The following is a 27,760-nucleotide window of genomic DNA, read 5'->3' as shown; positions in this document are numbered from 1 at the left end:
ATCGTATTGTGCATTTCATGGCGTAAATTATCTCACCCATTTAATAAACTAAACAATTAATGACCTTCATATTTGATCAGTACCCTTCGCAGAAGGGGGCACATAAAGATAATTAATACTTCTGTCTATGGAGTCCTGTGTCTGATATCGTGTAGACAGAGGTAGCATTGAAGGCACTACTCAGACTGCCAGCATAGCTAGCAAACCCTCGTTTTATCCATTTCCATGATACCACAATAGCACGACGAGTTCTCTTGGCTACCTGAAATATAGAACAAAATAGTCTTTAGATGTAGGAGTTGTGGGTTTTAAAGAGAGAGAGAGGTGGGTACACGATGACTGTAGAACTAGTTATATGGGGTGATAGGTACTTTATAAATTAAGGAACTAAGAAAGACTTGTTAGGGAAGGCTTTTTTCCCTTTTCTATTAACAACAGAATATTGTATGTATGTAATTAAAGTTACTGTGTGTGTGTCATTTTTAACGTAGCTTTAACAATGTTTTAATCATATCACTACGATGCCTGCAGTGTGGCAGGTTATAGTGACGTCTAGCACTGGGGCATCATGCCGCAAACATATTGCATGTCACACCAAGTTACATTATACTGACACCACGCCGATCAGTCCTAACACTAATCTCTTAATACTGAGCACCTAGCGAGGCAGCTAGCTGTTAGCACCATTTTTATAAGTTTTTTATATGACTTGGCATGGATTCAAACCCGCGACCTCCCGCATCCGAGACGGACGCTCTAACCACTAGGCCACTAACTAAAGTCAGAAACAAATGTCAAGAGCACATAATTTAAAAATCCTGTACTTCCCATGATCACTCTGCTGTTCTTTCCATAATTATATCTTTTAATGCAAGGTACTGTAGAAATAGTGTAATTATTTCCAATTTCTTTCGAACTTGCACTATATTCTTTTTATTGATTAGCTTTCATTACAAAAATGTGATTGTTAGTCTCTCTGTCAAAGCCTAACAGAGACAATTCCAGTTTCTATATTTAATCGATTTGGAGACTGAGTTGTAGTATCATGAATCTTGAAGAGTATAACTATTGTTGGTTTCGTTTAAAGTTTGACTTTGTTCTCATGTGATTTTCTAAACTTGACAGAAATGTATTCATGGAATTTGGTCGTGACGCTCTACACCTATTGAGTGCCTCAGAGAGTCGGGTATAAGGTGAGGTTGTATGCATTTCCAACCCAAATTAAACCCATTAAAAAATTAACAAAAAAGGCAGCTTAAAGTTCTATTTAACAAAACATAAAATATAGAAGGTATTTTTTTAAGATAAGCGCGAGCGATTACCAATCTGGAAAATTGTTTTTCTTTAAAATACAAACTCTGTGCAAAATACAAGACTGCAGAGTGGAACCTTAAGACAAATTCAGACACGTGTACAACTGCAGTGCAATGCGTCAAATGGAATATGGCTGTTTCTTTGGTCAACCGAAAATGATGCACAGCGCCTGTCTATATCCTCTATTTCGGTCGACCAATGACAGCACAATCTTCCGTTTAGCGTGCTGCACCGTCATGTTAGATGTGCCTGCTCATGTTGATGGGTAATGTTGAAAAACGGATTGGCATTCTATAAAGGATGGATAGCATGTCAAATTTGATATAGGCATGAAAAGTGCAATATATGTAATAGGATATAACAGCACGTCAGCACAACACTATCTATATGATAACAATTGAAAGTAAAATTCAAAAAGAAAAACTTAGTAAGATTAACCTTCCAAATAAACGTAAACAGAAAGCACAATAACATAAATGGTAAAGGTGTTAACATTGTGTAAAAGGTACATGAAATGAAAAATAAAACATTAAAAACTTAAAATATTAGGTTAACGTTTGTATAAACTGCATTTCCTCAACAAAAAAAAATAGGATTTTCTCGGGTGGGACATATACACTGGTTCTAAATCAATCAACGCGACTTGTAGCTTGAGATATCACTGTCGCTTCTGATAGCAGGAGAAGGCGCAAAAGTATCCTCACTTTTGTTTTAATTTATAGTACACATATTTTTTCTAGTCAACTCATAAGCAAGGATACGAGCCTAAGTAAACATTCACTGAACTGACAGGTGATCGATTCCGAAATATTTGATTCACTAGATCCCTGGAAGAGGGATTAGACTAGTCTGGGTCCAGAGGATTGTCCAAATAACTAAATATATTGTTAGGCTCCCAAAATGAGCTATTTTTCTATGGGGCAAGAGTCTTCGGTTAATCTGTTCCGGTATGGTACATCTATGTTACTGCCGGTAATGTCAGAAAATAATATTGACGGAGAGCGACTTTTTCAATCGAGCTCCCGTCAAAAGAACTGATACTGAAAAGGTAGTATTTGTAAATTCATTACGAGATCTCGGACATAATTACGAGATCTCGGACATAAACTCTGGCATATCTAGTTACAAAAGCAAGACAAATGTTAATCACACATGCTAAATATGTTTTAAGGTTAGTTTGGGGGTGTGTGTTTGTTTTAAAGACAACGTTCAATGTTACTCATTCCTTTAAAAGAAATTCAAAAGTAGGGAATGATAGAGTACACTGAAAGCACTCTTAAGCATGCGTCGTTTGCGGATATCTAATGAAACAAATCGGGCTTCTTAAAGCAAAGTTCGTAGGTACGAATCATATTTACAACAGAGAAAACCAATCGTTTGCCATATGTAAAATTGGAGTCAATGGTTATGCGACAAAGGCAAAATCCCATGTTTACTGTTGCAAATATGGTTGTACAGACACCAGGATCAATATTATACATAAGACAAGCTGATGTTTGTAGACGTTAATAGGAAAAAGTGACAAATAATGGAGCCTGGTAACCACAAAATGCAAAGAGTCAAAGACGAAAGAAGTACATAAATTTTGACCACTCAGCTGCAGATTAGTTCCTCGTTTTATCCAAAATTCCCCCAGACTGTAGAGTATTTTTCATTATGTATGAAAATTATTCTTTATGTGTTGAGAGCACTGGTTTCTCAGGGGTTAAGACGTTGGACTCCTGACCAGAAGGATGCAGATTCGATTCCATCAATGGATGATGCCCAGATCGACTGCCAGTAAGTATCACTGGGCAAGGTACTTTACTTTATTCATCATGATATACCATTTCAAATGTTGACGCGTCGTAAAACAACTACAGTCTGATCCTATTTGTGTCTTATACGTTACATCAACTCATGCAGGTTGTATATTGTCAGAGCAAGTAGAATAAAGTACCTTGATCAGGAGCACAAAACGACTGCTGACCGGGGCTAATCCTATGATATAATTTAAAATCCCACCCTTCCAGTCGCGATTCTGGCGTGTTAATAACAGCACCACTGCGACTAAACAAAAATCAGTTCTGTCATGATCACTTAACTTTTATATGTCAAATCAAGACAAGCAACAAGGTGCCACCACAATTAACGAAAGCATCAACATTGAGTACAAGCTAGATAAACATTAACAGTAATGCCTATGCATTCATTATATGTTGCAGGAAGGAGGAGTCAAGCCATTAAAGGTAAGAGAACACATGTTCGCAATCTAGATTTGGAATTGTTACTGGTCATGCACATGCGTTATACCTTTATTTACTCTCCTTATAGAACTCGGGTTGGTCCATGAATGAAAAATCAAATTCAGTCGGTACGTTCGGTATGCCATGGCTCAAAATGAAAGCACGTTTTACATATTTAAATGATACCTTGATACCATTCTTCACTTTCGCCTTTATCTGAAAATAGATATCCATAAATTCGTACAGGATTTATAATCATATATGATCAGACGATTGAAACTACCCATATTTCTCTCTCTCTCTCTCTCTCTCTCTCTCTCTCTCTCTCTCTCTCGCTAACCTAAGTTATCATAATTTTGTATCTTGTTTACATATTATTTCGTCGTTCGGTAACATCTTGAAGGGAAATGTAGTGTGAATGTGTTGTGATACACCAGGACGCCTACACACGTTTCGAAAGTTTGGAGTCTGAATCCAGCTCTGGATATTAAGAAAATTTACATGATCTTTTCGGAAAGGAAATTCTTGGTACACTCATGAAGTCAACCAATTATATGATTTATTCAGAACTTGGTAAGATGAAAATTTTAATGAACACATGTGAACATTAAGAATATTTAAGCATTGATTAAAACTAATAATTAATAATAAACATTTTTTTAAAATAATGTTGCCAAAATTATATAATTGTCAAAAGGGGCTACGTTAACTTGATATGAACTATATTTTACTAAACGATATTTTGATAATCAAAATTACGTATTGCACGACCTTAGGCAAAAATTTATCTATATATATTTGCAAGATATGTTTAATTTTTTATTCTTCTATTCTGCATTGTGAAATGTCGAATTTTGAATTGCAGTGAACTTAAAGTTGAATGCATTGAGCATTAAATTTTATCGCATTTAAGACAGAAAAGTCTTTGTGAAGGCTCACGTCGACATTCCTTCGTTCATCTCCCCATGTCAGTGTAAACTTCAAAGGGGCAGCATTCCAACTCAGTGAAATTGACCAGGGTATCTTAGCACGGTCCTTAGAAAGTAAATATTTGATCTACCAACCCTAACTGCTTGGTAGGAACCTATGTCCACTTATCATTCTTTTCAAAGGGAAATTGTTACGCTCTGTCGTTCACAGATTCTGAGCTGTCTAAACTTGATGAAAGGAATTATTTCTTTGGGAAAAATAGGGACCGCTGCCTACGAATAGGCAGAATAAATTGGGGCGCACACTTTAGAACAATCAGTCTTTAAAGTGACGACCTTAGTCGAAATTCTTTAGTGTGAAAATTTCTGGAAGAGGAAACGTAGTAGACTCCGTGGAAAGCCTAAAGGGAATAGGGGGCTCGTGTTGCTTTATTTCTTCCCATTATTCTCGCTCAGTTCTCTGTTGAAATTCTATTCTTCTTTTACTCTCGCTGGGCTATAATATCGAGGGAGGTCTTCCTCCACATAACACCAGCCAAATCCAATTAACCACCCCTCTTACTAAGAGGGAGACGTCACATGCATGAAAATGTTTTCTTAAAGTCACATATAAAACTACATTATTTTCTGTATATGCATCTCTGAAATGTATTCGTATACTAGCTGCCGTTTTCTCGTTTTTCTTTTCTTTTCTTTCTGAATGTACGTGTCCATAAGATGTCAAACATATTTAAGTAAACGCCTACGCGCGCGCGCACGCGCGAGAGGGAAAGAGAATTCCATCACAGGGGCTCGTATCGTTGCTAACAACTGATCTGTCACATGTACTATATAATAGTTATTATATAGTACATGTATGACAGGTCAATTGTAAGCAACGATACGAGCCCCTGTGAGTTCCATATAGTATTTCTTTGATCAGAAAGGGCGTTAGTTTTCAGATTTTTCTGTGATGGTAAGACTTTCCTATAGCTTTTGGCACTAATTCCCAGTATACGCTTGTCCTAATTATGTACAACATACAGAAACTGAGTCTTATTCACCAAGCTGTATCCCCTAGAATACGGTATTAATTGGTATACAGATGTAAATGCAGAATTTAATTTAGTAGTGAATTATCTCTTCGTGCTTGCTCACGAAGCATTTGTATCTGCACGTAAAGTCCAGTCCAGTGGAGAGATAAAAAGTCTTTGAGCTAATGCAAATTAAATCGGGCTAGTTCCTTTCATTTGGGACAACGGTTTTTGGAATGATATCTAATCTCGACCAAGGTGATTTAACGGTTTGCATTTGTAATCAAATATACATTCCGGCCTATCTTCCATTTGACAAGTAGGCTTAGTCAGTGATCCAGCTATGAATTCCTTACAGAGGACAAGGCAAGAGTGGCATCTTTAGCAGATGATCAAATTTAGAATTTCATTCCTTACAGAAGTACAAACATAAAATTACACTCGTACATTAATTATACCATTAAATCAACATGAACATAAATAGAAACATGCAGAATAAAAGTTTTTTGATGTTTTGTTTTATTGATCTGGAGAAAATAAGATAGGAGGGCTCTGAAAGGACAGAGAGGATGGGCTCAAAGGCACCTAGGGCAGAGTGGATGGCGGGCTGAAGGACGAAGCACCCCTTTATTTCCATCTAGCTGGAGCACTGATCGTAATGTTACAGCACAATATCGCATGCCAACTGATGTGATGATATTCATCGGTGCTATGATGTAATAATGCTTCCCATGAAAGCGTAAACCAGAAGCTAACTTTGGTGGGCAAACATTTCAGTGTTAGCTGTAAGAATATGAACATTTAATGAAAGTTGTACATGATATACAATTATTCAGTGCCTATCCATCACTAACATATTGTAAATTCATAGCATGGAATTGAATAGGAGCGAGCTCATTCATAGTACATATTTTTGTAAATCACACATCTTCTATATTTCATCATTAGCATAAGAAATAAAGGTATCGTGCATTGGCAAAAAATGTGAGTACACTAGTGCAGTTCATTTTGACATTTAAACTTCCCTTGGAGGGGGGGGGGGAATCAGAAGCGAAAGACGAATTTGAATTTGTATAGAACATCTGCATCACTGCTTTCTTGTATAACTATGTACAAAATTTGTATGCAATATATAGCTAATTAAAATAGGAAATATTAGTGAAAATAACTTGACTTTCAACAGATTACCGTAATTGATAACTTTAAACAGTGGACAAGTTATATTATTTACTCCCTTAATAGACGAGTTTTACTGCAAACTGCACAGCATAATTCGCCAGAAGATCTGGTTCTGTGCAGTTTGTTTGGAGTAATCAGACGAACAGATAATGTATACCCTGATATGCATGCAGCGCATTATGCTACGATAGATAAATATATTTGTTGTTTGCAATTTGACTCGACTGTTATCTAGTCTGAGGGCAAATTTGCATCTGCTGTGCCTTTTATCTACTGCTGAAACGATATCTTGGGAACCTCACTGTATTTCAAATGGGAACATGAGATATCGTGTAGCTATGTAGAGTTTCCAATTCCCATGTTATATATACCGTCCATATTGATGTTAATGGCAATTATTTCTTGCGAAATGTACAATGACTAAAGTAATATATAGTTACCTCAGATACACTTACTTTGCCTAACAGGTATTTATGTATCACTCGACACTAAAATCGCACTATGTCCTGTTAATTATATTACCTGATTTTTGTGAATACTCAGTATCTATAATGACCTCAGATAAAGTGAATTATCTGCCGGGATTATCTACCAGTAGACCCTAATTAGTGACAGTCAATGCCATTCAAATGATAAATGATAATTTGGTTAATTGCATTAGCATCGGAACTTCAATCTCTCACAAACATTATTCTATTGGCAATACAATATGTAGTCAGTGTTAAAGGAAAATCATTATTTTATCTACATTTCCATTCATCTTTGAGTATAATACTTTTCAGCTGGATCGTCACTTCGAGCTTGAATAAATATGTGGGGAGGGGTGAGATCATTTACTTAATAAACGATGTAACAAGTTCGAGAAGCATCTGGCATCGCGACTGATCAGAAGCAATATAATTATTGTGACACCCTCACCTACCCACTCCCTGCAAAAGATAAAATCGTTGCAAGCCATTTAAACACAATAAATCAGATATTCCAGTATCTTCATAGTTCACATCAATTAATTAATTAAAGACCATAATCTCCAGTTTGTATTTTGCGTACATAAGCGAAATATTTGCAACAGTTATGCATACTTCGCAAACTTTGTGAGCTTCTTACTCAATCTCCACCGTCGCATTGCCGGCTCTAAATGTGGCCAATTATGTTTCACTTGTATCACTGATTTCAATCGACTCTAGCTTTGTTGAGAGTGCGAATAACATTGCTGACTCATTTCTATCCCATTTTGCGTAATGTTCTATTTTCAACTGACAAAAGTGTTATTAGGAATTTTCAGTTTTATGCTTTAGTGCAGTGCTGTCCAACCTTTTTGACACCATGGGCCACTGAAAATGTTTTTCTTGAAGCCGATGGCTGCAGCAGAAAACTGAAAAGCGACGACTATATAGCTGCTCGAGCTCTGGCGGGCCATTTAAAATCAGCCCGCGGGCCGCAGGTTGGACAGCACTGTTTTAGTGAAACACGTTTAAATTCTAGCATCTATATGGATTGTTTAAAACTCGATGGTTTTAAAGAATCTATTAGAAAAGACTGAAACTGCCAAGGAGGCGGCGACATGGCATACGTTTTTGATTAGCTACTTTGCAAACGTCTTAAAGATTCGAACTTTGGCTGCCATGACAATGAACTAATGTGGATTGAGACTACGTTGCCCTCACATAAATTAGCCTTAGAGATAGACACCTATTTTTGTTCCTGTGGTGGGATTGAAACCACCATGCATTTCTTCATGTTCTGTCACAAGTACAGTAGACAACGAACTGAATTGATGAGAAATTAATCTAAATACCATATGCAACTATTAGCTTAGATTTAGTGCTCGGGGGAAAGGGCGATGTAAATGAAAAGTATAGAATTTTACATTATGTTTGCAAATATGTAACTGTTACAGGGCTGTAATGGTGCAACATTTATTTAGTGTTTGTCGCAGCACATTTTGTCGTGACAAACAGCCATTAAGATTGACATATGGGCTAGGCTTGCCATAAATTGGTAGCTTGCGATGGTTAACCTCTCTTGTTTCGGGGCACGAGGGAATTTTGATGAGAGACAGATACAAGAGAGCGATGTAAACATAAGGTCATATAGCGGAAAATGGCAATGTTGAGACAAGCCAAGCCAGAAACAATACTGGAAATAGGTGTCAATAAATGAAATTGTCCAGACTAGTTATTAATAAAGGCGGGCTAGAGAAAATTATTCTGACTTCGATAGGGGTGTTAAAATTGGGCGGTTAAACAGAGAAAATCCTGAGTAGCTAAGCTAAGCGAGGATGCGTATTTCCAATACGAAATTCGGTGGCCTAAGTAATTTGCCTTGCGAAATTCGGCAGTAAACGTTTTTTTTTTTTTTGCAGGAGGGAAGTCTAAGGGACTTCTAGAAATTAACAAGTCATTTTTCTCGTTGAATTAATCGTTCAAGGGACGGGGGTCTGGAAGAACCTGAGAAACCCGGATCCAGATAGAGATTCGGCTGCAAAGAAAGAGTGAGTCTCTAACAGGCACGAAGGGGACAAATTGCTCAATACCTGTGCTACACAATGGGAAGGAGCGCAACCCACAACGAAGTTATGGATGATGACCCGAGTAGGTTGTATGTATGTATGTATGTATGTATGTATGTAGTGTTTTACGCTACCTTAGTACAAACTTTGCTATTTAGTACCAAGAAAAGTTTAGGTTCGACAATTTTACCATTGAATTGCACAAAAAGTAAGGAAGGTAAAGCCTTCCAAATAAATGTAGAAGTACAAGATAAACTACAAAACGTACAGTTCTAAAATGCTGTACAGTTTCTTCAAGCAATTAACGTCAAAATTACGTCTGTATCAAAGGGTGCAAGTCAAAAGCATGTGCTTCACTTTCAGCACATACTCGGGTATGGAATAAAGACTCGTACCAATCAATTTTGAACAAGAGAACCTATCACGAAAGAGATTTATCCAGTAATGATTAATTAATTAGTATATTCGTTTTTATACTTGTTAAAATTTGTTGATGAAATTTTTAAGTATCATAGTGCCGATGAGTTTAGCATATAAATTTTATACAATTCGGTTCTTATTTGATTTTGTTTTTTTTCTTTCTGAGCATTATTTAAATGGCGATTCAGTCAGTTGTTTCAGTCTCGAACATGTGTGCAGTTTTATTTCGTTCTACACAGCGAATTTTATCCTACCTGTAACTCGGTAAATGTTCAAGTCAGTGTCATTAAATGTAGCAAAAAGTACCTAATTTGTTTCACACCAAGTGTTTAAAACGAATTATGGTACTTTTAGCTATGTTTAATGACCGTAACCTGAAATTTCACGGATGGGATAACATTCGCTATAGGCATAATTATGTAGATCTTATCAACAAATCACTGCTAAAATATGAAGCGCCGTAGCGGACAAAAGCTGGTCCAAAGAGAAAGTTGCAGTTAAAATTTTGATGTCGTATGTTGACAAAGCCAATATCACGTGCTGGATCAAATTTCCATTTTCAAGATCGAGATTTTAGAATTTTTTTATGTTGAATTATATAGTGGTAGTTTAAAGTTATATTTCCAATGTCGACGTATGTTTTGAATTACACAGCGGTGGTTGAAATTTCAATATTATATGTCGAAAATCCCTAATTCACACGTTGTGTGCAACTGCTTGTGATGAAAGTTCCATTTCATATAGCGAGCATTTAGATTTCATCTGTTGAATTTTATAGCAACGAGAAGCAGCCTACATGTTTAAAAATAACGCGGCCCGTTCAAGAGAGCGACCTCTAGCGAAGAAATTCACAGTAATTCTCAACCTGTGAATGGTAACTTTCAAACTGTAAATGCATAAAATGTAAACGTGCCTCATAACTGAATACACGAATAATGTATCTTAATACTCGATATTATTTTGAACTGTTAACGTGGACATTGTGTAATACTATGATTTTTGTTCAGTGAAGCTTGTGCTGGTAATGTGAAACAAACCATAAACTGGATATACCTCCATTAAAATTGTTTGTTGCTCTTAAAAATCAATAGCTACGTCTCTAAAGAAATGAGATATAGGTAAAAAAAATGTATCTGTCATTGGTATTGGATCAGTTGTAATACATTAAATAATTACAAAACAGGGATGGGGATGAGAAAATATCCCCGACATTTCCATGACTATACATGAATTGGCGAGTTCTGTTCAACCTTTTCCAAAAGGACATTTCTCTAAAAGAGGCATTTCCCAGATATTGCCTTACCGAAAGATATATCATTGCTTTGGATGGTTTTGATGTTTGCTTCACGTACGAGGTTTTATTTACAATTTACTACTTGAAGCGTTATTTATTTTTGTTCCAATTAAAAAAAAAATAAGATTCTACTGCGTTGTTGCTTCTCACAATGCTGGACAAACAATTAATCAAATCCCTCATCTTGTCTTGTAATTCACTATTCTTTTTTTTTAACTGTGGAAACTTCCGTTTCAATTCGACAATCGACAATCGATTGTGTTTCTGCATTCTTCATAATTCTCGTGCATTGTCTGAAACGGGGGGGGGGGGGGACAACTTGGTTGCGCGTCCGACTAGTAATCCAAAGATCGCGTTCTTTTTATTTATTAACCCGCAAAGTTCAGTACAGGTCAGTTGCCACACTGTGTCCTTGGGAAGGCATTTAACTCCCATTTCTCGGCTCGATATAGCATTAACGTGTTATACATGCCATTAAAACGAACCAGCCACGTCCAAACCCGTCTCTCTTGCGGCTTTAGTAGGTAAAATATAACGTTAACACAAGTAACTCCAGTCACTCATTTTCGCAATGTTACTTCCTGATCGCTTGTCAGGATATTTGAACGATGTGCTGTTGTTTTGTTTGTTTGTTTTATTTCAATTGTCTTGTAAAACATTTTTTTCTTCTTCAAGATTCGTGCTGCTTGTATTCATTCCCATCACCGCAAGTCTATCTTGACAAAGACGATTTTGATGAAATTCTAGTTCGATGACTTCGAAGGTGCCTGTCTTAAATTAAATGCAATACCTTGCAACAATATTGATTATATTGAGATACCGGTAATTATCTCTCTTCTTAACACTATTTATGTTTACATTCATAATTTCGTGCACAGGAAAGTTCAATTTATATGACTCTCTCGGGACTTTAAAACGGGCAGTTATATATATCCCTGTTAAGTAAAGAACTAATTTTCTAACAACGCAAATAGCTTATTTATTACAAAGTTGGTTTGAAACCGGTTGTATCAGGTAAGTTATTTTTGTCACCAATAATAGTTTTCATAGGAGCAAGATTAATCGAAAAGCTACAGTACTGAACAAAATTACATATCATGTTTATGAAGTTTTTCTGTGTTTGATTATGTTTTTCAACACCTAAATATTGTAATATATTATATAATTTATAATGAGATGACAAATATATTAGTGGGAGAAAATTAATATCACCACAGCTGCAGCATCATTTTGGAACTAATTTCTTTATTCTCCATTCAGTAAGTATATCTGCGCCTATGCATATTATTCAGATATGCATTTCCATATTTTGGCCTACTTACGTTTTTCTTCGTCTTTTCTCTCTCTCTCTCTCTCTCTCTCTCTCTCTCGTCAGGATGAACAAATCTTAACATGTGTCACGACTTTTGACGCGTACGTGTACATGTATGTAATTAAGGAGAAAGCGCCCTCGACAATGACTAAACATGAACCCAAAACAACAAAAAGTAGGCTTCAAGTATTAACTTTTTATAGTTTGTTTTTCGAAAGAATCATGCAAATTGTGGTTAGAGCATATGCCTCGGATGCGGGAGGTCGCGGGTTCGAACCTGGCCGAGTCATAACAAAGACTTATAAAAAATGGTACTAACAGCTGCCTCACTTGGCACTCAGCATTAAGAGGTTTGTCTGATGAAATTTTAGAGCATGGTGACTTTGAGCTTAACATATACTTTTGATGAAAATAGGCTCTTAATGTTTAAATGCTGATGATCAAAGTTACTATATAATTCAACTAAGATTAATGCGGCCGTTTGTGTGAGTATCTCACGTACGTACAGTTAATTGGGTCTTATCAACAATCACCACTGACATCCTCGGGTTTAGCAAAGTTGTTGGCGGAGTAGTGGTTGGATCATATGGTCAGATCACAGATAATCACACTCTACTCATTTGTGTAACTCATCATGTAACAATCAAATTATTTTATATTGACACTTATCACATGTGAATAAGTGTTTATGTTTTAGTGCATAATGAAAATTTCATGAAAAATGGTTCAAAATGTTCAATTTAGGAAGATTTAATATATATATATATATATATATATATATATATATATATATATATATATATATATATATATATATATATATATATATATAAAATAGCCCAATAGGCGACCGATATTACGCGCAAAATGTCAACAAGTTGTCCGTGCGCATGTAAATTATGTGATGCCAACTATAGCATTGGTTTGCGATCAGGCATCGGATTTGAGAGACAAACAGCAATACTTATCTTTACATCCACTTTGAATTTTTTAATTGAATTGCTTCAATTAATAGGTAAATAAATATCTCTAAAGAACTCCGCCACATTAAGAAAACATATCTGATATTGTTGTGTGATACATTTAAATATATGAAATAATTACAAAATCCAGCACACACATTAGGTATGAAAACAAAATAAATCTCTACTCGCCTAAATAATTTACCTAGTTATGAACAAAATCAAATTACCCCTCTAATGCCATGTGTTGGAAATTGCCACAAATAATTTGGAAGTTTGGCCATGTAATGGAAATTACCAATACTTTAATTTGGCACAATGTCATTTGCGTCAATCTCAGGAAAATAAATGACAGGCATACGTGATGAAACTGACATTTTATGTGTCCCCTACCATCTGTACAACCTACAGGTGGCCTGATCACATGGAGACTTTACTTGGTGTGGCTATATCATGTGTCCTTGCCACTTATTCTGTATTGGAACTAACAAATCCTGTCTACCACTTACCAGTGACCTAGGCTCTGTAACCTAATATGGCACACATGTGACACGTTGTCATCTAACACTGCTTTTATAATATGATATACGTATTGTAGCAACTTACTCACACATGGAATAGAGATCTAAGTGCATTGTGTGTGTGTTTTTGATTTTTAACATAGTTTTAACAATTTTTCAGTCATATTGCTACGATGTCTGCAATGTGGCAGTTTATAGTATAGCCTAGCACTGGGGCGTCAGGCCGCAGACATGTAGCATGATGTCCTGACACCAGGCCGACCAGTCCTAACACTAACCTCTTAATGCTGAGCGCCAAGCGATGCAGCTGTTAGTACCATTTTTTTAATAAGTCTTTGGTATGACTCGGCCTGGGATCGAACCTACGACCTCCCGCTTCCGATGCGGACGCTCTAACCACTAGCCACCGGAGCGGTGAAGAGCGAAATGAACTGATTACTTCATTAAATATAAAAATATTCGCTCCTTATCCCCCTTATCATTCGTACGTAAGATCTATGTAGAGGATGTATTTGACATTTCTCCGGCTTCACATCAACCGGCAACGCGATAAAAACTCTTTAAAAAATCGTGGTTGGAACATTTGATACAATTCTTGGTCTTCTTTTGCGTCTGAATATTTGAACCTATGATTAAGAAATTGTGCCCTATTTTATACACACGGACTTTTTTGTAGTGAAAGAGCAGTAAGTTAAAGCGGATATTTATTTCTAATGTTTCATGCTGAGCTTTAAATGCAGATAAATACTAGAATCAAAACTTTATTTCGATCAAATATTAATACGTAATATATCTTGGGGGAGGGATTTAAAGGTAGACCTCAGCCCCTCACAGAACGTATCTCAGAATTATTCAGTATGATGATTATTGCAATATCTGAAAATATCAACTCGTTGCGATTTAAGTTGTGTCTGTGTGTACTATGGATTTTTAACGTAGCTTTAAAACAAATGTCCAGTCGTAGCGCTATGATGTCTTTAAATGTGACAGCCTATAGTGATGTCTAGCACTAGGGCATCAGGCAGCAGATATTTAGCATCATGTCCCACCCAGTAACATTATCATGACACCAGGCCGACCAGTCCTAACAATAACCTCTTAATGCTGAACGCCAAGAAGGGCGGCTGCTAGTATAATTTTTATGTCTTTGGTATGACTCAGCTGGGGTTCGAATCCGCGACCTGCCGCATCCGAGGCAGACGATCTAACCGGTTATTTAATTTGTAAATTGTACATGTCAAAATATTCCTCCGAATCCGTGTGCCATTCCGGTAGTGTCCGTAAATAGAGTCCTTGTGATGTCACTAAAGAAACTCCGCATTACGATGTACCATTGTTCTATTGTTATCCTCTTTTAGGTTGTTTTCAGAGTACGTTCCTTATACAGCACGGTGAGGTGTGACTTTGGTGCATGTAGCAGTAAATGTATGCCCTCGCCGTCTCAACATCATGAAAATAGAATACCAAAGGAGAATGCAATGTATCAACTCAATATATTCTATAGCGCGACACTCGATCGATTGGGGGGGGGGGGGCAGGGAGGGAGGGGGAGAGATAATGACTGCTGAAGCTATATAAATCTGTACTCACTTTTTCAAAATATATGCAGTCGTCCCTCCACTTCCATCCCTCAAAATTGCATAAAGAATAGCGTATATTGGACGAGGAAGCTCCATATTCAGCCGCTGTTTTGAAGAAATGAGTTTTCATATTCTCTTGTTAAAACGTAATCCTCTTCATAAGCATGTCTCGGTAAAACGTGGTTCTCTTTATAAGTATTTCTTGGTAAAACTCATTTATCTTTATAAGCATGCCTTGGTAGAACATGGTTCTCTTTATAAGCATGTCTTGGTGGAACGTGGCCCTCTTCATAAACATATCTTGGTAAAACATGGTTCTCTTCATAAGCATGTCTTGGTGGAACGTGGTTCTCTTCATAAGCATGTCTTGGTAAAACATGGTTCTCTTCATAAGCATGTCTTGGTGGAACGTAGCCCTCTTCATAAACATATCTTGGTAAAACATGGTTCTCTTCATAAGCATGTCTTGGTGGAACGTGGCCCTCTTCATAAACATATCTTGGTAACACATGGTTCTCTTCATAAGCATGTCTTGGTGGAACGTGGTTCTCTTCATAAGCATGTCTTGGTAGAACGTGGTTCTCTTCATAAGCATGTCTTGGTGGAACGTGGTTCTCTTCATAAAAGCATGTATTGGTAAAACATGGTTCTCTTCATAAGCATGTCTTGGTGGAACGTGGTCCTCTTCATAAACATATCTTGGTAAAACATGGTTCTCTTCATAAGCATGTCTTGGTAGAATGTGGTCCTCTTTATAAGTATGTCTTGGTAAAACAGTTCTCTTCATAAGCAACTCCGCCATGGCCTGTCCCAAGCCCGGGTGTAAAAGGAGGATGGTTGGGTTTGGGGCTAGCAACCCGACCCTGTAAAATCCCAACTTGCTACAAAAACGCCAACAGAAGAAAAACCAGAAACTGAAAGCCTGAGGGAGTAAGGGTCTTCTTCTGGAAGATTTATGATGCTATGTGGTGAAAGCCGCGAGCCCGCGGAAGCCATAAAGCAGACCATCCTTCTATCAAACAGGATAATTAAGATCGCAACATGGAATGTGAGGACAATGTATGAGGCAGGAAAAACAGCACAGATAGCAGCAGAGATGATGAACTACAACCTAAGAAGAATTCTTTAGATCCGCTGGCCAGACACCATCAGCAACACCAACCTGTGGCAGAGAACCTCCCAGCTTCCAGCAGAGGACGAGATCAAGAAGAGAAGATGGGGTTGGATAGGACACACCCTACGTAAGCCGCCAACCAACATTACCAGACAGGCATTGAAATGGAACCCTCAAGGCAAGCGTAGAAGGGGACGACCAAGAAACACCTGGCGACGCGACCTTGAGGCGAATATCACTAAGATGGGTCACACCTGGAGTCAGCTTGAAGGGATGGCACATGACAGAAGCCTCTGGCGATCTTTTGTGGGCGGCCTATACCCCGGCAGGGGTGACGGGCAAAACTAACTAACTAACTCTTCATATGCATTTCTTGGTGGAACGTGTCCCTCTTCATAAACATATCTTGGTAAAACATGGTTCTCTTCATAAGCATGTCATGGTAAAACGTGTTTCTCTAACCATGTGTTGGTAGAACGTGGCTCTCATTACCAGCATGTCCTAGTTAAACATGGTTCTCTTTATACGCATGTTTGGTAAGACGTGGATCTCTTCATAAGCTTGTCTTGGTAAAACGTGCTTTTACTCATAAGCATGTTTTGGTAGAACATGGTTCTGTTCATAAGCATGTCTTCGTGAAACGCGTTTCTTTTCACAAGCATGTATGTCTGAAGCAGATGCATCGACATTAAAGACCCATTGTTGACCAATAAGTTCTTAGCTACACGTATGGTAAAATATACAGATATTTATAAAAAAAGAAGCAAACAGCAGAGTCAAGTGAACATGGAGTCAGAAGTCTTTATTTCTTCGCATATTTCGATGAGTATAATTTAAAGTATAAAACATACGGCAAAATTGAAAGTAATATTAATTTTAAAGTTGTAGTTGCGGAAAATGTTGTAGATATTTTCACAGTAGATTCTGTCGTGATCAGCATGACATGTAACCATTAAGATTTACGCATGGGCTAGGTTCGCCACAAATTGATAGGTTGTGGTGGTTAATCTATGCGCCTTTTAGGGCAGGATTGGTTTCTAATTAGGACCCCCTAACATAACAGTCCAACAGATAGGTTAAAGTAGGGTCATCTGGAGGAAATGACAAAGTAGAAACATGCCAGAGACAAAATTTGCGAAATCTTGGGCCATTTGAAATAGTTGTCATACAATATTTTCCAGAATAGTTCATAATAAAGGCAGACTAGAGAGAATTATTATTACTTCGATGGTAGTGTTAAAATTCTGTCGCTTAGAGAACGTAAATTAATCCTGACTGGCTAAGCTATACAAGGGTGTTTCCGAGACGAAATTCAAGGTTTTAAGTAAATTTCTTGCATAATCCGGCACTTCAAGTTGTTTACTGAGGGGGAAGGTGGCTCCCAGATCAGTAAAAGGTACTTTTCTTGCTAAATTGTCCAAGGGAAGAGGTCTGGAAAAATTGTAATGACTCGGAAATAAAGATATGGCTTCAGATAAAAGGTAGTGAGTCTCTGAAAAGCACACGGATAAAATTGCTCCAAAAAATGTTTAACAATGAATACACAGTTTCTTTCAGTGTAGTCACAGTCACAATATTGGTAACGAGCCTAGGTAACAAGAGATCCTGGAATCCTCCCCCCCCCCTTCTTCCCATATTACAGAGGGAATCAAATTATAATTAATCTGTAACTTATGAAATCAACTGAGAGAAGTATGTTTATAGAGTCTCAATTTCAAAACATTGTCACATAACAAACGGATTTGGTTTTAAACAATATGTTTCCATTTAGATTTATTAACCGGGAATGGACCTTGGTATATTGCAATAGTTTCATACAAAATCTTAGCTATAAGCGTATTAAATCCATTGTTATTTACTCTAATATCAATAAAACTGAGTATCATAATATAAGTTTATCTTTAACCTCTTTAAGTTTGTTATACCCAAGCACCATTGCTTATGGTTTCTTGTGTAGTCAGATGAACTTTCTTTGAATAACGTAATGTTACTTTTCTTGTGCTCGTATGTTCATGGATTACTCGTTACATGCAGTCACTAATTGAAAGAAGAGAAAGCATATCGCCCGCTACAGTAGGACAAAGGGAAATGTTCACAAGAAGTACAAAACCATGCTTACAGGTTGATGAAACATTTATAACCACAATGAAAAGTCATGGGGATAATTCTAACCTTGGCGCATTCCTTTCAAAAAAGGAAATCTTCCTGAAATTCGTTTACAAATAATAACTCGGCTATACATATCTGAGTTCAAGCTGACAATCACTTTCCACATTCTGGAACTGATACCAATAATTATATGATTCGTAAAATAAACAATCATGCAATAAGTTTGTTCAAAGCTTTGTGTAACCCCCTTCTTCCAAAAATAAACAACAACAAATAATAAAAAAAACTGCATACAACATGTTTTCCTTTTCATTAGGGTAACTAAGCAGTTCATGGGTTAAACGGACGAATACGCTACAACACTAACTCTTCTGAAAGCACACCAGACCCCGACCCCACCCAACCCGATTAATTGAAAACTCAGATCATTATGTATCCTATTTAATAACATCTTTTCAAAAAACTTACAGATAACTGATAGAAGATTTATTGCCCGATAATTATTAGAATACGTTTTTGTTTTATTCCCTATAACAGAGAACTGGCACAAATCCTTATTCAACACGATTTTCCCGGTAATAAACACCAACAGTGTTCCATTGCTTATTAGTTAACCATCGTCAACAATATGTCGTTTTCGGCCAAAATGTGTGTGTGCGTGTGTATTTGGATTTTTTTAACGTAGCTTTAACATTTGTTTAGTAATTTTGCTACGATTTCTGCAGTGTGGTAGTTTATAGTGATGTCTACCACTGGGGCATCATGCCGCAGACATGTAGCATCATGTCCCTCACAGTAATATTATCCCGACACTAGGCCGACCAGTCCTAGCACTAACCTTTAATGCTGAGCACAAAAATAAATTGTTTGACAATGTCCTTATATCTGAATTTCACATTTATAACTTGAGCAATCACACGCGGAAATAACGCAAGTTTTAGGTACGTTATATAAAAGTTTATGCCGGCTGAAAATTGAGACAGTATTCATGCATAGTGGTTTTACTTACATTTTTATGACGAATCCAAATGAACTCCATACTGAGCATTACCTATTTATTGTTACGGAAAGTCATGATCTCAAGCAAAGAGATGTAATTCGTATGTTACCTTCAGAGAACTGTCGTTAGGTCTATTAAAACTCGGAACAAAATTACTATACCTACATAATTTCATTACTTTTATAAACTTTGCAGCTAACCGGTTGCATACATTGTAGTCTTCGTGGCGACTTCCGACTTAATTACCAAGAGAAAAAAAAGAGCATTAAATTGATCAGAGAAAATTAATGACCACTCTTGTGTAGTTTGTCCTGCCATAGAAGTAAACGAAGTATCTGCCCCTCATAGACCAACAAATTGCTCTCCGCCCTTTTTCCTGAAATTGCTGGTGGGGTGCGACTAAATGTGCGAGACACAATTGCGCCGGAGCGTCCAGCGTTTGATTACGCGGATTATCGGGCCACCAGTCTAGTCCTACTTGTAAGACCTGACGCTGGTATTTATGCTGTGGGCGTCAGGGTCTTACAGCCTAATTAACGGCGCTGTGTAGTGCGTTTTGATGTCGACTAACATCGTTACGAAAGTCAAATTTTCTGGAATATTTCACACAACTGACAACTAAAATAACGACGATTTTCTACAAAGTAAAGTTATAATGTTTTAGTCAGACTTTACTTATTCTGATGCTTTTTCTCTAATAAATTCAAATTCTCACAAAAGAAATGGACCCATTTTCAAGTTTCTTTGGCCAACATTTCAGTTGGCTGGAAAGCGATGAAAGCCGAGAATGCCGAAATCGAGTTCAGTTGAAATATTACTTTTTAACGAAACGAATAAAAAATATATTATGCCTATTGGAACTGTAAACAACAGTTCGTTTCGTTCGAGAAACATATCCCCAACATAAACCTACTTGAACTTACTTCGGCATACCTCAACTACCGTCGCATTGCAACAAATTCAAATGTATGTCAACGGAGCGTGAAAATGTATCCATTTGCTAGTGTCATATTTTCATTCTACCAGGATAAAGATAGCACAGTAAGTATATTAATTACACATAAATTAGTGGGAAAATGTCGATATAGGCTGCCAAGTGTGTGAGATGTTCCTGAAACTCTGATTACTCTTTTCGATGTCAACGACATCGGAACACACTATACAAGGCCGTTAATTGGATAGTAAGACATTGCACCTAAACAAAATCAAAATGTGCTATGTCTTACATGTAGGACTAGCCACCAGTCATGTCAATTTGGTCTACTGGCCCTCAGAGGTGTCAAGCAAGTTCTCCAGATTACGACACAGCGTTATGATGACACTCGTATTAAAACGGTAAAATCTGGACTAAGCTATATTGCGCACTCAGTCGATAACGTGTATTTTATTTAATACATCAGTATAATTTTTGAGCAACATTGGTCCACCAGCTCGGAGAAATCGGCATTGGATTTTATCGAATATTTCTGACACAGAAGGTTCGTCATTTACATTTATGGCATGTGACTGCCACTTTTGGTTACTGCCGTGTTAGTGCAGTCAGTTGTGTTAAAGTCAGCTCGATAGTTGTGTTTATGTGTAGTGGGGGGGGGGGCTAACGTGTTTACTAGTATTGAAAAGGGGTGCACATGCGCCTCCTGTGTTATCAGTAGTAAATTAAAGCAATGCTCGGTTTAATGATAATAAACATGAGTTCTGAATGATAAGCTTTATCCACAAATTTTACCTTAATTCATAAAGCCTGAGATCATCAGAAAATAAAATCGAATCACCTGGCGTGAAGAATTTGTGATACAATAAATAGCAAATCATATGATACTTTATATCTTTCACCAGACTGTTCACCGAGTTTGTGAAAAGCAGTTTGTAGGACCCAAAAGTATTATCTAAAAATATAAACAGATAAGCCCTGCGCCTTCAAGAGTGTAAGGAGATCGTCAATAAAATGGCACGTGCTGATGTCGAACTACTTACTCATTGTTCTGGATTAACGGTAGCGGTATGGTCTTTCTGTTCAAAATCACCGTTTGTAGTTGCTCATAAGATAATCACAAGTACAAGCTACACAGACCCAGATCTGCCGGCGCATTATGCGCAGGCTGATCTGGGATTGTGCAGTTTGTGAGGTGTAATCAGTTGAACAAACATATACCCTGGTCTGCAGAGGCATTATGCCACGGCAGATCCGGATCTTTGTTGTCTTCAATTTGACTCTACTTATATATGCGAGTACTTAAGGTATAATTTCTATTCATTTATATAAGTGTATCCTTGTCGAACTATACTAAATCTCCGTATTTTGTGACACAGCTTCGTCTAATACAAATATGCTACATCGATCGTTCTTCCACTGAATCTATTCATGGACAACCCACTGTACAGAGATAATCTGCCCATTACCTGTTTCGAATTTCCATTGAGTATAAAATCTGTTTTTCTGTGTTCCGGCATTACATTTCTGTTCGTTTGCTCCACTCAGTATTCGAAGCACCGCCGCCCTTGCATCCGCGAAAATTGCAAAATATTGGATAGCCCAACCCGGTGCATTTTCTTTTCTTATAAACGTTTTTTTTTTTTTTCATGTTTAGTCAATCATTTTATTACACGATCTGTGCGTTCTGTCAGTGCAATTTGTATTAACATCAAAAGCAAAAACTGGGAATGGTATCTATGCGCTAAAAGAAGTACCGCAGGAATAACGCGAACTTCGTGTTAGTTCCCGTCAATGTAAATTTCGTGTTTCATTTAGCTGCCTAAATTTAGATGAATTTTTTTGGCGCTTACTGCGTGTGTAATAGAACCGCTCGTGTAATGTTTGCTGATATTTAGGTCAGATGCGTAGTGATACACAGTGTTGTCTTTGTATTATCTTTTCGTCATTCTATTGTCTAGCGCGACTAAAGGATACTCAACAACTTCAATATTCTTTCCCCAAAAAATAAAAAAAAATCTAAACATATTAACAAACTTTAGAAACGAAAATGATTGCGAATAATTAGGATCATGTTCTGCATCGGCTGAAAAACTCATTTATTTGATCGTTACATTTATTCCAGTGGCCAAGGTGTCGTGGATAATACATCTGTCTTGCGAAAGAGTGAATGTTAGAATCCCGTTGTATCCATTATTTTTGTGGAGTGTAGTGTTATTGCATTGATTTTATCATGTCGTGCGACTATTATTACAGACAGAATTTTAATGTCTTTTTTCTGCTTTATATTGGCGTTGCATTTGTATGCCCCGCCCTCTGCCATCGTTAGAATTATTCCGCCATGGCTAGGGAATGGAATTCCAAAGAGCTGCATCACGGGACTATTCCATTTTAATATACAAATGAATGTTTATCTATGTGGTCAGCTCATCAGTAATCAACACCAAATATCAAAACGAGTTTAGAACCTAGATGTGATAATCTAGGTAAGTGGTGTAATGTGGCTTACATAAAGCTACTAAATACGTGTTTTACAATAATGCATAGGCCTATACATTTAGTCATGGAAGACTGTCTTTTGCCAAACATATAGTCTCATTAAAAAATCATATAATGCCTGTACCACCAGGTATCCCATGTCAGACAATATCTTATCACTTTGATAAAAGAAAATGCCTGTAAATAAAACGGTTTAAAATTGAACTAGACTACTTCCGTGAACTTTAGCGAGAAGTAGAATAAAAAGATGAGGCAAATGATTGTCTTTTCTTTTCTTGTTTATAATTTAAATATGGAAACAAAATAGGGCACAAAAAGCGGGCCTTTGGAACAACTGTCGCTAAAGATATGTATTTATACATATAGCTACGGTATGTAGACTGGAAAGTACGCACGTAGATAGGTTGTTGAGCAGGCTAATATGCGCAGGTATTATGTAATATAGCGTTCTGCCAAGAAATTTTTAAACATGATTTGGCGAAGGCAAGAACAGCCAGGTCTTATGAGCGCCAATGAGTTCAATTTATATGTATGTATGTATGTATGTATGTATGTATGTATGTATGTATGTGTGTGTGTGTGTGTGTGTGTGTGTGTGTGTGCTTGCGTGCGTGTTCTGAACACCTAGCTCTTGTTAGCATATCACAAGTAAAATCATATAATAATTAAAAAAGTATTCATACTCTGTGAAAATATAACAATATTAAATACAAAAAAAAAATTAAACGTTATATTTTTGACAAAATACTGTAATATCACAAAGTCCATGTCACCTAGATTGTGTGCCATATGCATGTGTGTATGCGTGTGTGTTTTTTTTTTTTCTTTCTCTGTAGATTATATTTATTATCCCTAGATTATCTGATAACCAGAAATGTTTGATTGTAAGGTGACCTTGGGATGGTTCCCCGACCCATTGGTCAACCTATTACGGGGTTAATAAAAAAAATTATAATATTAACATGTAACAAAAATAAACAAAAAAAAACAACAAAAAAAAATAAAATATTTTTGACCTTTGAGATTCGCTTAGTTTAAACAAATGGAAGTAAATGCGTCAGTAACATCTGAAACAATCTAGATTCTATGATAATCCACTGCTCAACAGCTCTCTCTCTCTCTCTCTCTCTCTCTCTCTCTCTCTCTCTCTGACCTAGTATCAATAACCTTTCAGGTAATCCGTACACAGAAAATTTTAAAAGTATGGGTAAACTTCTTGGTTCCAGTGTGGTACACGTGAATCTTAATTCAAATGCATTATATATTGCTACACATGTCAGTCAATGTTTCTACATGAAGTCCGATGTAAAGTGCATATTTTTGGACACATCAGTAACATATATCCGTCGAAAAGTGAATCGATTGGACCAATCACAAACGTGAACTTCATCTTTTCATGCCATTTTACACTGTGTGAAATTCTACAAGAGTTACACGTACATAACTTTAAATCCTCTGCAGCATTTATATCTCCCTGAAACGTTATATATATATATATATATATATATATATATATATATATATATATATATATATATATATATATATATATATATATATATATATTCCAACTAAAAACTATTTGGATCGGGCGTGATTAGAATGTTTGCGTTTGAAGCGGGTAAGCCAGCGTAAGAATCTAAAGACGCGTACCTTTTTCCTCCGTTTTCTAGTTTTTTCGGTTCTGTTATTCGGGACATCTTCAATACTATGAAATACGTGATGAATGTCGTTGTCTCTGTCACCAACAGATGCATGTTCGGCCTCTCTGTGTACGGAATCTGAGACGATGATACTATCCTCCCCTGAATCGTCCAGCCGGTTGTACCCTTGCCTTCCAAAACTGGCAACCATCCCTTTAACCTCTTCGTGTACGAATTTACTTGACGAGGCTATGGTCCGAGAAGTGACTGGCGAGACTGAATGGGGATTTCTTACAAAGGACACTATTCCTTCGTTTTTCAGAATATCGGGCCGACCTGTCCACGACGCTTGTTCTGGTTCACTACCTAAATGAGTGTTTCTTTGATCCACTCCAGTGGGTTCATTTTCTTTAGTCGCCACAGCCCTATTCAGGTCAACTACTACAACATCCTCAAAATTCAAACTGTCATTCTCATCTTCACTTTCAGTCTCTAAATATTCCTTAGCGTCAGAAAATATATCTTCAGAGCTATCAAACTGCGAATAACTCCGATGTTTGAATAAACGAGTAATAAAACTGAAGTTTAATCCTGTCTTCAACCGCATCCGCCACCTTTCCACCGTACGCCACATATTTAGCCGATACCATGAAGTTACATCCCAAAACAGTTGTATACTATGTCCTCTCCATAATCAAGGATGGCAGATATTTTCAACCTAATCTCAGGATCGGTTGTTCCTGGTATTTTTAAAACACCCAGTGTACATAGGGTCCTTTGTCAACGCATGATAGCCATATCACCTGACTGGTTGCGTCCTTGATTTAAACATAGACAAAGCAGACAGTATACATGCCTTGTGCATATGGGTATAAAACTGGGTCAGTTTGGTTTTAGATGTATGTATTTAAACGTAACAACAAAACAGGCAAGCAAACCATGTTTTTGCTAACCTTCTTGTTCATCATTATTGGGCAATCCTTTCCACTATTTAGACGTGATTTCAGCAAACTTGATCTTTAAATAAAATAACACATTCCATTCTACTTTCCCCGATCACTTCTTTTCAGAGACCTGATTAGCTGCGTAGTAAGGCAAACTAATCTCGTCTGCTAGAATGGCAAGAAACCCTATTCAATTTTATTTATCCCGAGCAAACGAAGCACACACATCCATCCAAATCAATGGAAGTCGCCACAGTAATATTTACACTAAAGAAAGTCAGAATACCGTATGTCACAATGTATGATTGTGTATCGATTTATACGATGTAGTGGAGATTTCAAGGCAAATAAATAGGGGAAAATGTGAGTGATCAGTTTAATTTTTAAAAACAAAAACGAAGTGATGGACAGTGGGATTACCCATAACGAAAACGAGGTGGAATGGCACCAGTGTGGACTGTGCTTTGCATAAACTACGACTTCCATAGGCATGAAAAGTACCATATGCATTATTGCCAGTCTGCACCATTTTTGCCGTTCAGACCCAATAAATGTCCCTGATAATCAAGAAAACATAAACTTAAGAATAAATAAGGTCATTGACACGTCAGGAAAGATAAATGCTATTATCTGCACATTTCTGTGTGAATTTTATTAATTTTTTGTCATTTTTTATATATACTGTGAAACCGTATGTACTCGCTTATAAGATGAGTCAGACTGCAGACAACAATGATCCTGATCTGCCGTAGCATAATGCGCCTGTACAGCAGCGTCTACCTTGTTTATTCTACTGATTTATCCCAACAAATTGCACGGACCCAGATCTGCTTTAAACGATGACAGATATGGGACTGTGCAGTTTGCAGGTGGACTTGTCTTATAAGCAAATATAGATGGTAAGCTTATAACCTGTCTTTTGCAAGTTCGCTCAACACACCGATTAAGGATGGAATGTGTCATATGATATGCTTTATTTGTTGTGTCATACGTCTTTCACAGGTGATTCGTCTTTATTTTTTTGTGATCTCAGGCATTGTGAATTGAAATAGAACGTTCAAATTCAATAATTATGCACCAAAGCAAATCATACTTTTGTTCTGTTGTGACTTAAATGGTCATCATTGCCCACAATATGCGAAAGAATTAGTTACACGCGTTTAGTTAGGCCTATTTTAGAATATACTATTACGAGTTGGAACCCCAGTTCACAGGGTTCACAAGACGAAATTGAAATAATCCAGAAGTGAGCAGCTAGGTTTGTTACATCTGATTATGATCATGCCCCAGGAAGTATGACCTCAGTATTGAATAAGTTGTCTTGGAAACCATTTAAAAACACAGACTGGGAATTAGGTTAATACTTTTCAGGAAAGGCCCGAAAAAAACAAAGCAGAAAAACACTGACACAGCTTAATGAACCGAAAACAAACTAGTTGAAATCATCATGGATATCGTTATATGATAATATACGCACGAACTGATACCTTCATATTTAGCTTTCCCCCATATATATTAATCAAACTTAGGAATCATCAGAAGACCAAATTCAGAACTATTCAAAATTAATATGAGCACAATTTTTCTAAAATAAATTTTTGTTGTAAAGGTTGACGCAGCGTGGAGCAAAAATATCATTATGATGTAGCGCTAAATTAATGACGATCAAGCTCAAACTTAAGGCCATTCTGTGTTCGTGTTTGTTATCCACTCTGCAACATTGTTACAAAGTAATCGTCTCTGCAATCTGAAGATTTATTGTTCGATTCTGGATATTATCCCTACGCTAACTAGGCCGGCGAACACGAATATATGTTCAAAGTTGAACAACATAGTTCCAAACACTTAGCCACTTTACGTATTTTCTTGCCTGTCTTGATTGTAATTTGAACAAAGGAACTTCTTCGTAAAATACGTTAACATGTGGTTTTGCAAAATGTTAAATTGCCAATGTTGACTGGAGCGCATCTGTTGTCAAATCTTCAGTTATTGCACGTTGTCAAGCTAAAGTTTCAGAATTCAGTAATCATGCATGTAGCCCGCAATCGCATATTGCTTAAGTAAGGACTCACGGTACTAATTCAGTTCCTATGCAAAAACCATAATATTAAAAAATCATTAGCTTTAAATTTCTGAATGCTCGTGATCAAACCTATATTTATGAGTATAAATGAAGCCTGGATGACAGCTACTTTGTTGAGAAAAGGATATGAACCTCGTCATTTTCTGGACCTATATGTGCTTGAAACGTGCTTTCAA

General features: G+C 36.9%; 1 protein-coding gene and 1 long non-coding RNA gene across 4 annotated transcripts in view; one reads left to right on the top strand and one right to left on the bottom strand.

The window, feature by feature from the left end:
• Positions 1 to 6: 6 nt before the first annotated feature.
• Positions 7 to 25,731, bottom strand: LOC149805728 (uncharacterized). 2 transcript variants are annotated; one of them, XM_089950398.1, is made up of 3 exons: positions 24,568 to 25,730; positions 3,607 to 3,755; positions 126 to 262 (listed from the first exon to the last, which is right to left on the bottom strand). In XM_089950398.1, exons 1-2 carry the CDS (start codon positions 25,189 to 25,191, stop codon positions 3,609 to 3,611), a joined length of 771 nt encoding a protein of 256 aa, XP_089806524.1. In that variant the 5' UTR covers positions 25,192 to 25,730; the 3' UTR covers positions 126 to 262; positions 3,607 to 3,608. The 2 variants fall into 2 exon arrangements, with proteins under 2 accessions (XP_089806523.1, XP_089806524.1); XM_089950397.1 differs by lacking the exon at positions 3,607 to 3,755 and having other exon boundaries at positions 7 to 262; positions 24,568 to 25,731.
• LOC149805727 (uncharacterized) overlaps positions 16,994 to 27,760 on the top strand; it is a 30,663-nt gene continuing 19,896 nt past the window's right edge. The window contains exon 1 of one of the 2 annotated variants that reach the window (XR_016419781.1): positions 16,994 to 20,525. This is a non-coding gene — a long non-coding RNA (uncharacterized LOC149805727). The remainder of the gene's footprint in view (positions 20,526 to 27,760) is intronic. The other variant, XR_016419780.1, reaches the window with a different exon arrangement.

Source organism: Sinohyriopsis cumingii, chromosome 2 (assembly GCF_028554795.1).
Source record: "Sinohyriopsis cumingii isolate HCF-2022 chromosome 2, ASM2855479v2, whole genome shotgun sequence".
Taxonomy (NCBI): domain Eukaryota; kingdom Metazoa; phylum Mollusca; class Bivalvia; order Unionida; family Unionidae; genus Sinohyriopsis; species Sinohyriopsis cumingii.
This window is presented reverse-complemented; position numbering and strand designations above follow the sequence as displayed.